Genomic DNA, 12,088 nt, shown 5'->3' with positions numbered 1-12,088 from the left:
TGAACTATTTCCTGTGTTTGATGAAGCCGCCGGCGGCCTTGTCGTCTGAGGCGACGTAACTCGCCCTGTAGAGGCCATGGGTTCGTCTTGCATCCTTGTGCCATTCTTGGTTTACCAACATCGTTGTCGCAGATTCCACATGTTCATCATCCCGCATCACGTCGTGCTCGCCAACATGATAGCACCGTGATAGCACGGTGTACTGTTCGTTGCGGCTATTTTAAGTTCACTGATCGTGAGGGGAACACCAACCCACTGGACCAGTGAACAACGTATTTATCTTACCGAACACTTCAATGTTAATTTGGAATTGTTTGAGGCACCGTTACAAAACGTTATGTAACCATCGCTAGACAAGAAAATCAGATTTAGAGCTACCTCCCTTCTATCGATTTGCATTCGCAAAGCAATATCAGTAGATATCGGCAATATCAGTAGATTGTGCGTGATTCGATGTTATTCGTGATAAAGACCTACTACTACAAAGTACCACATGATTTCGGCATTCCCAGTGGGATACATTGACATGTTACTCGCATGTAAGCAGGCACATTGAAAATATTAGAAGAGCGTTCAGCCAATCATAAAACGACATTTATTTGTGAGGTAAGAAATTACTCACTGAAGTTCGTTACAGCTGTTTATGAATGCAGAATACCACACGTTAACATCCCTTTGTAACGTTATTCAGATTGTATTAAAGTTTCTCTGCCTTGTATACACGTCTTCAAAACATTGATGAGGAGCTAAAGGCGGTCGGTGTAAAACTATATTCATTGACTCATTTACTTAGTTTGGTTTTGTGCACGTTCACCGACGACCCTATGTCACACATGTCCAGTCAATATTTGATTTTGTTTTGCGCCTCAAGTCAAAGATTATCAACTATGTGATCTTTCGACACCTCCAGAGAATCAAAATCCGTTTGCATTAACTTCTGTTTCATGTCACCATCAACCCTAATCTCAAAACAAACACTTCCAATGGCGGTTGACTGCCTTCAACAAGGATGCTAGGTTTGTTTAAACGATTCTGTGGCAATGGTAATTAACAAATGTATCTTGCATTTTCGAAACTTTTTTTAACTTTTAAGGGGAGATATAGTGAGCCAAATGTCACCACTGCTTATTCAAATCTGATAATTATGTTTGGCTGGTTTTCCTCAATTTAGGCATGTCAATAGACCTTAGGCAAACTTGTATTCGTACATAACTCAGTGCTCAAGGGGTACACTCAATGACTCCCGCACTCACTAAATCAGAGTGAAAGGGTAAAGATTCAGAAGTGTTGTAAAGAGATGTAGGACATATGTCTGTGTTATTGTCGACTTCACAGCAAAATATACACCAAGAGATTTTATAGGGACACAACTCTTGTATGCATCTTGTAATATAACTGCGTGAGACGTGTAAACGTGTGAATGTAGAAGTAAGGAAATCAGATATTGACTCTGCACTGGTATTGGTCTGGTATCACTGGTATGATATACTCCGAAACGTTGTGTATATCCATACATGTACTCCTTCGTCATTCACCTGATGAAGGAGTAATGATATACTCCGAAACGCTTTGTATATCCCTACATGTACTCCTTCGTCATTCACCTGATAAAGCAGCAATGATATACTCCGAAACGTTGTGTATATCCCTACATGTACTCCTTCGTCATTCACCTGATAAAGCAGCAATGATATACTCCGAAACGCTGTTTATATCCCTACATATACTCCTTCGTCATTCACCTGATGAAGCAGTAATGATATACTCCGAAACGTCGTGTTCTTCATAATAAAGAAATTGCCATCCACAAAACTCTTCCTAATGTGCATCACTTCTAAACATCATGTCGCTAGAATATTGCTGAGTGCTCTAAATTCTAAGTGTCAGGATGTATGAACGTTTCAGAGGGTAAAGGCCTCCAAACTTAACCTCCCATGTGATTGCTGGTCGCATTAAAACACACTTTTACGTTGCTCTTAGTAGTATTCGCACTATATCACGTTTGGGGTCCCCAGAAATGAGCTCTGTTCGATTCATGCCCATTTAGAAACAAACATCGCCTTTATTGTAACGAGCAAGCACTTTACCAACGCCTGTTGACATTTAGAATTATGTCAATGTGATTTCCCATTCATGTAAACAATAGCAGTGATGCTGGGAATTATCATAGTTCTTATGACAAATTAATATAGTACTCATATTCATTAGCTTGAAGTCTTGGGACCAGTGGGCAGATGGTCGAGAAACCGTGAGCGCCGATACTAGATAAACGTTAACGTGACATGGAATGATTTCAGTGACATCCTTTGGAGAATGTTTTGGGTTCAAAAGACTTTTAGAATAGTCTGCGAAACGAACAAGTTCGACCTGCCAAAACTCGGTCCCCGATCCGCCTGTGCGATCTCTTCCCCGATGATCGTTACGTCAGGTCATGTGCCTGGGGCTCATGGTGGGGGCGTTATGATCTATCGTACGCTATCAGCTCTAGGAAGGACATCAGTGACTGATTGAGGGAAACGTGACGCTGTGGAACGGAACGGATACGATAATTTGTAAATGGCCAAAGAAATCAACAGAACGTTGGCGACAGACCATATTTGTTAGAGCAACACTGCAGTATTTTATTCAGAGCAATGCTAATGTGATATGCCGTGGTCTGCCCACCTCCCACGAAACAGAGCAGCGTCCGCGGCGACATTCGAATCCTCAAACAACGCTGCAGGAACACCTCAATATCCTTCTCCCGATATGGAATCGTTTTCCGCGGGACTTTCATCAGTGTTTAGTGACCTCAATGAGGCAAAGGGGCGCCAGTCCTGCATCAATGCGCAAGGTCGACACGCTTGCTACTGACAACATGAACATGTTTGTGAACCGACTGTTCTGTTACAGTTACATTTCCACATGTTAGGTGCAGTGTCTTATGTACAACTGATCGGTTCGTGCTTGTGTTTCACAATAACTTTGTGCCAACAAAAATATATCAACGCCGGAGAATAATCTGGCATATTCTCATGGGCGCAAAAGCAGAAAAATAATATGAATACATTGAAAATCGGTGATGTGTTTTGGCGAAAGGTTACTACCAGTTAGCTTGTGAGAGTTGGGTTAACTTTACCGTTCAATTATACAAATACTTGAATTTTTTTAACAGTTTATTCCAGAAAATACATAAAAAGACCAATATATATTATAAAAGGGCATGTTCTACATCCGACGACAATAAATAAGAATACACATCGGTGCTCATGAAACACAGCTAGCCAGGCTACGCGAAGCCACGCAACGCATGGCCTCTACTTGGCTATGGCGGAAGTCACGTTGCAGGAAATCTCGCGAGATGTCCAAGAGACTACAACTAGTTGGTAAACATACTTGCAAACGTCCCACTGTTTGTGGTAAAATACTCAGCGCACGCATCTGTCACTGTCTGCTGTAGGTAAACGTGGTTTTAAAGCAATGCTTTGAATCCGACGTCGATGTTTGAGAATGTGTCAATCAAGTTCTCTGTGTCGTCTGTCTCTTCTTCGTTGTAGTCATGGAGATCAAAGTCGTCAAGTGGTACTTGTTCCACAAATCGTCTGCAGTATCTGGCGACGAGGATCTGGAAGATACAAAATGCGACTGATTTACTCAAAAGTGATTTTTGAGCCTAAGGGACTTCCATTAAACAATGATACTTTATACAGTTTCTAAGTGATCGCTATCGATACAAAAAGATCTTAGGATCGATGTTCCATTACAAATCAAATCAGAGGAAAATTCATCTGATCAAGCAAAGCTTGCTAAAGATCTTGCTGCCTCGGAAGAGTCTTCTTGTTATAATCATCCCTTAACTCATTTCAATACAAATTAATAAGAAACTTATTTCAAATTATGTATGTATGAAAACATGGTCGTTTCGGTAACTCAAAGCTACACAAAATCAGTTTACTTATCACAGAGGTTCCTTGACACTGTCTAGTGGGATTCACCACCTCCCATTTAAAATGTGTAGGCAAATACAACAACAATTATTATTTGAATATCACAATACTCACATCGTCGATGTAACCTCTGTATTTCGTCTCCTTCTCCAAAGGATCAGTACCCACGGTCAGCGGGCAAGACGTCTTCTGTACCGGACCTGGTCACAAAGCAAATGATTGCTGAAGATCACAGTAACCTGTATTCACGGATTTTGTTACTGTACCTAATCAAAATATTTTCTACATAGACGGAAGGATGATCCTCGACGATGAGGGTATGTCCTACCTTCATGTAAGTATATTCTACGAAAATGACATTTTTTTCTAGACTGTGGCACGAATATGTCTCCATACATTTCTGTTTGAAACGACCGTAAAATCCTTCCGTCATTGTCGCATTATTCTGTTATTCAAGTCAGATCTGGAACCTGTCTCACGTAACTATCGTTGCTAACTGTCGTAAGTCTTTTTTTATAGTTAAGACAGGTGTTATGCTGTTGTCGTTTTGGGGAGAACATGAATTAACATACACATGTGAAATATTTCCCTGGGTTTTCAATTCAGGAAACATATAATCAAAGTCTTTGTGATCGGAAGATCAACTTTCCACTCAACGATTTGTAACTGTATGGGTAGTACGCACCAGTGAAGTCTTCTGAAATGATGCATGGCTGGTTGTCCACCCTCAGTAACAGCGTGCCGTCCTCGTAGATTAGGGACACCCGGTGCCAGTCATACGGTGACTGCAATAGACGGAAATAATAGGACACACAACAGAACACTGCGACAGTTGATAGTTGCACTTTGACAAAAGACCATACTGACGTGTGGGACCAACACAATGACTATAGAACAGGTCTGAAGTGATGACTTGTCCCGTATTCCGTGACAATGGACCAAAGAAGCGCTTGAGGCTTAAATCATGATAATAAAACACAAAGGAACTGAAGAGGGAAACCCTAACAGAAAGAAATGACCGGAAACCCTAACAGAAAGAAGGGAACTGAAGAGGGAAACCCTAAAAGACAGAAAGGACTGGAAACCCTTTTGTTGGAAACAGAGCGCACCAAATATTTTTCAGCACAGATCCAACCATTTATGAAATAATGAATTGACGCCCGAGGTCAGGTTTCAGTGGTTGTAGAAGAACATTTGTCAAAACCATGCTGAATAAGATAGATTTGGGTAATGCCGTTTGCGCATATTGAAATGTAAAGAGTGATATTTGGGAACTATTGGGATAACCTTATTTGAACTCACAAGCTGATGCGCTACAGGTGCAAAAGTGATTTCAACACTGCTGTGATGAAGGCAGCTTTTCCCTTTAACATCAGTTTGAAATGTTTGTATATTTCCAACCAAACTGCCTTGAACAGAATTTCAAACAAACGACAACGTTTTTATTTGTTTTGTTTTTCCTACACTCACCAGTTCGCGTGTGCAGACAATGGCTTTCCTCACGTTGATTGTCTCGAAGGCGAGAAGAAAGGATTCGTCTGCTGCCCTGTAGCCAATGGCAAGCGACGGGGTCGTGTAACCTAGGGCAGTCACGTTGCACCCATTGGACAAGATAATCTGGTATTTGTCACGTGTTGTTGGATTATCTTCAGCTTTGAAGCTGAATTCAACGCGGAGGGATTCGCTGAGTTCATTTCCGGCGAAGTACCAAACGTTCATATATCCATCCTCCAAGTATGCGTACTTATTACCCTTTTGGGTGGACTCGCGAAGGGATATCTTTGCACTAGGCGACAACTCGATGTAGGAGCTTTTGGCGTTGTCAAGGATGCCGTTGTCAAATGTAACATTGAACATTGTGTCGCATGGTGTGGCTCCTGTAAGACAAGACAATCATTTAGTAAATAGTAAACATATCCATTTGCACTCCTTCCGAAAACGTATACCGGTGAGAGACCTACTTCATAACTGTCAGGTTACTAAGATTGTTAGCAGTCATTAAGTCATTTAGTTTCCGCTGCTCCTCGTTTTCGTTTCTGTTTTGTTTGTACCTTTTCTCAAGTGAACTACAAAGAAATATCCCATGATTATAAACTGTTATTTTGGTCACTACCGGAAGCATAACCACTTATCGTATATATGGCTAAAATGTAATTAACAAGACATGACACAGGTGTCATAGTTTAAGACCGTCCGTTTCCAGTTTTGTGCGTTAGGAATATTAAGGTCTGGTAATGTTTGTAACCTTGGGGTAAAATCAGTCCAGTGTATACTTTCTGTGTCTGGCAGTGTACGTTGTGAAGAATATGTTACAAGCGCAAGGCACTCCTATATAGGTAGGGGTATTGCCTTTTGTGGCGTTAAAGGAAAAAGCACTCACATCTTTATGTAAACTGGAAAACGGAAATGTTTCGTTCGCGTAAGCCATTCCCTTTTTGCAACAAAAGCGTATAATCCAATTTCCCGAGCCAAAATGAAACATACGATGTGGTAATCATGTGGTTAAAACGTTCGCACATCGAGTCAAAAGACCCGGATTCGCGATCACCCATATGTGTGAGCCTATTTCTTCTACCCTCCTACCCTATCCCCCTACCCCCAACCACCCCCACCCTTCCTTCACCTCTCATATTGTTGGAATATTGACTAAAGACTGCTTGAGAAAGAGGTTTTATATTTTGTATGATGGATTCGAGTTTATTGTGTGATTATAAGTCCTACTTGTCATGACACCATAATGCCGTTTTCAATGTGAAAGTTTTATTTCACGTTTTGAAACTTTGCATATTTTTCCCTGCACCCTAACAAATTCTGTCTGTAAAACTCTCGTGACCTACTTTGGCGAGACAGGAAGTCCTTTTCACCATCCGGGCCCCACACACATCTGCAGGCGGTCTGGTTCCAGAGTAAACCGGTCACAGCCAGATTGCACTCTCTGATGATCCACTTGCCGTTGACCAATTGTTCGTACTTGCTGGTATCGTTGCTGTGGGCCCGGTAGTCGGGGCACTTAGGTATCCTCTTTAGACCAGAGGAGTACTCGCACCTGCAAAGGGTCTGGTTCCAGATGAGACCGGTCTGACACACCTGGTCCCACCAGACGTTGTTGTGGAACACCTGAAACTTGTTGGTGTCGTTCTCGTGAGGTCTGTGGGAGTCAGTGCAATCTGGAATTAACAATATAAATACTTTGATGACACGTAAACGAACACCTGGTGTTCTAGAACAAAAATGATGACAGGAAGGGGTGTGCGATGACAACTAGCTAATGCAGATCTATCCCTCGAGCGTTAAGAATCCGATCATTGAGATACTGCTCAACTTAACCCACGCATTCACTTCAAGACTTATCATCTGGGTCCAGTCCGACAGTCTGCATTACATTTCTATGTAAAATTTGCTATTACTCTTTGATAATAATAATAATGATAATAATTCACTTATATAGCGCCTAGTATCCATCTGACCAGTTGCTCACTGGGCGCTCTAATCAGAATCTGATTATCATTACCCCGGATAACCCAAGCTGCTCTCTTAGGCGCTAGATGGTTATAGCCACAGGACTCTATCTCACCGGGTACCCATTTTCTGCTGGATGAACAGAGGCAAATTTGAACAAACTCACTTGCCTAAGGTGAGACCACATGTTTCCCATGTGCTCCGTTGTGGGGCAGGACCGAAGTCCTAGAAACTCAGTGGTTAAACTGCCAAACACGGCCACCCATCCAAGGAATGTCCGAGCTCGACGGTGCTTAACTTCAACTGATGGTGACCTGAGCACTACGCACAGGACCACTCGCCACCACATGGCATGGTGAAAATGGTAAAATTATGTCATAGTGAAAATAAATTCTTCCCCTACTCACTTAAACACACTCTCGAGCTGATTAGTCCCAATTCTTAACAGAACCGTAAGAAATGAAAGAGCTACATGTTGCATTGTAACAGACATAACTCAAACCAGGCGACAAAACGTAATGCAAAGCTCATACACTGATATGTTTTCAAGCGTTTGGCATTAATGGCAGATGGATGGTCGGCCTGGAGTCAGTATAACGCGGGTGTGCTGTCCATGTAAATTTGCGATAGTGGATCCGACAGTGATCCAAACTATTACAAGCACACACACACATACGCACGCACACGCAGACACACAAAGCAAAATAGCAGACACACAAACACACGCAGGTTTATTCACTTCCTTTTATGTGTGAGTAATTTTACATGCATTCATAAAATATAAAAACACCATTATCACCTTCGTCGTAAATTGTGTCATTGTAGCTGTCACACATTATCGTTTTAGCTATTACACATATTATCTGTTAAGACGTAAGTATTATCTATGTAATTGTTACACATATGTAATTAGGTGTTTCAGACATTATTTATCAAGCTGTTAACTTGAATTATCATTTAGCTGTTAACTTGCATAACAGTTATAGGTGTTAACGTATATAACAGTTATAAGTATTAACTTGTATAACAGGTATAGGTGTTAACTTGTATAACAGTTATAGGTGTTAACTTGTACTATCTATTTCGCCTTGACACATATGATTTATTACCTCTGTAGAACTTCAACTTATAAAGAATTTCACGATAGACCTCATGTGTACACTGCGTTCCTAAAAGTCATTTTCCTGAGTATGATTATTGACTTCAAAACATCCAGCTTGTATCAATCAGTTTCTAACGTTTGACGTTCTGAGGTGTATCCGACATCACTCATATCAAGCTGCAGTGAGCGAGTTAACTTTTACGCCGCGGTCAGCAATGCTCCGGCTATATGACGAGGGTGTGTAAATAATCGAGTCTGAACCAGACAAACCTAAGATCAACAGCATGAGCATCTATTTACGCTACTGGGATACGATGACATGATCTTCGATCCTGGCCACCAGATACCGTTAGTTGGTAGATTAATGTCACTGTAACCTGCTTGTTGGTGCTCACGAATTTAATCACTGGATTGTCTGGTCCAAAGTCGATTATTCACGGGCCGCCGCCGTATAGCTGGAATTTTGCTGAGCGCGGTGTAAAACAACAAACACGTCATCACGTCCCAAACACACATCTAGCTTTGTAGATATACCGTATTTCCTCTAATAAGTCCGTTCCAACGGAATTACAGGCCCAGCGCTTATTAGATCCCCGGGACCTTTGCGATTGTTGGGTCTAATTGTCGCAATTGTTTGTGAACTGCTTTACCACCGGCGTTAGAGGCTCGGTGCTTATTGGAGAAATACGGTACATTGGTTTTAAACAATACATCTGTGTAGTTTCAGCAAAGATGATTTGCAAATCATTCAACTCACTGAATCGTCGACGTTTCACGTAGGCTGGAGATTCCGTTGTCGTCGATGTCTCCACGTAGTTCGCTGCCCTCATATCTAAGCTGCCGTCGTTAATTTCATTGTGGTCAGATGGAAATGACTGAACATAACTGACCAGTATCACCATGGCAACACTCAAACAGGTGATAAAAGATTTCATGTTGGTATTTTGCAGTATATCTAAAAGTAGAAATAAAAAGCTTAAGCTAGTAGTAGTAGTAGTAGTAGTAGTAGTAAGCTAGTAGTAGTAGTAGTAGTAGTAGTAGTAGTAGTAGTAGCAGCAGCAGCAGCAGCTATAAATGACTGAGTAGTTGTAACAGTAGCAGCAGCAGGATCTCAACTTGAGTTCTCTGTGACCAGCAATGAACTATTTCAGCAGGCGAACAGATTTGATCGGAGTAAGATCTGTATTAATGAGTGAGTGGTTACGCCTATATAACAGAAATGTTCCAGAAATACAACGTAGGTCTCCAGACGATGGACTAGCACCCAATATTCCTAGATGGGGAAATCGAACCCGGGTGTTTAGTACGACTCATTAACCAGGAGGCTACCCAAGATCATCACGACTTGTACATGTTTGCTTAGAGAGCAGGGAAAGCTCTAGGTGATTCAGCCCTGGGACTTTTACCACATTGGAAAAACAGAAACATTATCAAGGTTTCTGTAATTCGAATCTCGGGTTTCTGATATGCTAAAGGGACGCAACTCTTCACATCGAATTGTCGCGCTTTAGCCCACAGGGTTGTTGCATCCCCCTGGGAAGAGCCCCCTGAGGTGAAACTAACGCGAGGCTCAGATGGAGAATGAAAAAGAACATGGATTTAACGAAATATGTCCACACTATAGCTACCCAACGGTTATGAACACTGAGGTAGGGGATAGATCTCATGATGAAGTGCATGCGAACACATGCTCATAAGATCTTTAATTAAGGTTATTTTTCGGTTGGTGTGGGTAGCTTATTCTGAACCAGTCATTACAATCTGTGCCTAAAAATGAAAGTAATGGAGAATATATTCTCTAGCGACTCCCTCGGTAATTCGCATAAAAAGACAAAATGTGATGTATAACAATTTGGATTAAGACTAGAATGTGAAGTAAAAACTAATAGCACTATTTGAACAATACATAATCTAAAACAGACTATAGATCGCCAACAGCTGAAGGTAGATCACCATACTAGAAACCATGGGGGCTCGATTGAGACCAAAATTCCTCGAGCGGTTCCGTAGTATATTAAACAGAAACTTATCCTGGCGCCATAATCTACGGGTTGGCCAAGGAAGTTACATGATTTAAATCAAGGTGGTTTAAAAATGTTCTGAAGCCAAATAAAGTTTCATCACCGAGGACAACGAAACGTAATGTACATGTCATGTATTTTTCTCATCTCATGCATTATATCTCCAAATGTAAAATGATACCACGACCAAAGACGTTACAGATACTCATAAAGGATGGTGCCGTTCATATCAAAGAACACAACTCACCTTAGGATGATAGGTCCCTAATGTTCCATATCTTGAGCACTTATGAAAACTTTCCCTTGGGGGACAATCTTTATAAATGCAGGTTTGTTTGACTTTGGCGGCAACGCAGTAACGTAGCAGACGACAAACAATAGCTTCGGCATGAGACTTCCGCAAATGATCGACAAACACGATTCTTTGCTTTGTATCGCGACTCACAACAACAAACAAGGTAATCCTCTATCATTGTTGCCTCAAGAAATTGAGGTAAAGGTGTCGTGGGCCGCTAAAATACGGCCGGAGTTTGTTCGAACAACCAAACGATTTACATAGGGGGACAAAATATGGCCACCATCCAAAGGGCTTCTTTTGACAAGAGAGTCGTCAAGGCGGAAGCGGTTGTATTTTCAGAAAAGAACGAGTATCAAGCGGCTTTTCGCTAGCTCGGAAATCACGGCATTGTTTGGAAACAAGTTGCTGTTCTTGTAGCGTGCCAAACAGATTCTTTGAAAATTAGATTTGACTCACTTTAAAGGTTTACCTGTTTTGGCAATGTCCTCAGGATTCTATTTTAGAAATATCCTGTTTCAAGTTTGGGAAACAATGTTATAGGCTTGATATTAACAATAGTTTTCATATGGAGGCTTGATCAACATATTTATTCTCGATCGACCTATTTGAGATCAGGTGCAGTAAAGGTTAGAAGAACTTTTGAACGGACCAAAGAACATTCAGAAACTTCTTTTAGCGTGATGAGAGAAAACAGAGACAGAGGTCCGATCACTTTGTTTGAATCCCCTATTAAATGTGTATAAAAGACCTCGTGTGATCATACAGAATTTGTCTGCTTTCATTTTTATGCCATTATTCATGCGACGAAGCAATTTCGAAATTTGCCGTTACATGTCTGTGAAAAGACAATGGACCCAAATGAAATCGACTGAATTAAGAAAAGACTGAGTAAAAATTCATTTGGATGGGTTAGTAATATATTGTGATTGTGAACCCCCAAGTTTGTATTTACAAGCACAGTAAATTAACACAGTTGTTTCTGGAGTCTGGGAGAATTTCATGTCAAGTGTAATGATACTTCAAACATATTAAGCCAGCATCCCCTGCACAAACATTAACGGCTGATTTTATAAGAAGTGTAAACTTAATTTTTTGGGTTTTTTTTTTTTTTTGGTCAGAGGCTACCTGCTTTAGCCACGCAGCTTAGATACTTTTAAATATCTGCTGAGCTTAACCTGCCCTGAAAATACAACATATCTAAGGCACTTTTTTCGACTCCCCAAAAAGGTCTTGCAAGAAGTATTACAAACATGTTGTTTCTGTCTTATGGGGTTCCGACCAC

The 12,088-nt window shown here is 41.1% G+C and overlaps 1 protein-coding gene across 1 annotated transcript; it reads right to left on the bottom strand.

Moving 5' to 3' along the window:
* Positions 1–3,165: 3,165 nt before the first annotated feature.
* LOC137297029 (uncharacterized) lies at positions 3,166–9,422 on the bottom strand. Its single transcript, XM_067828979.1, has 6 exons — positions 9,245–9,422; positions 6,764–7,093; positions 5,391–5,803; positions 4,612–4,711; positions 4,041–4,126; positions 3,166–3,604 (listed from the first exon to the last, which is right to left on the bottom strand). Exons 1-6 carry the CDS (start codon positions 9,420–9,422, stop codon positions 3,452–3,454), a joined length of 1,260 nt encoding a protein of 419 aa, XP_067685080.1. The 3' UTR covers positions 3,166–3,451.
* Between the last annotated feature and the right edge of the window lie 2,666 nt (positions 9,423–12,088).

This window comes from Haliotis asinina, chromosome 9, assembly GCF_037392515.1.
Source record: "Haliotis asinina isolate JCU_RB_2024 chromosome 9, JCU_Hal_asi_v2, whole genome shotgun sequence".
NCBI classification, from domain to species: domain Eukaryota; kingdom Metazoa; phylum Mollusca; class Gastropoda; order Lepetellida; family Haliotidae; genus Haliotis; species Haliotis asinina.
Note: the sequence above shows the minus strand (reverse complement) of the source record. Positions and strands in the feature narration are given on the sequence as shown.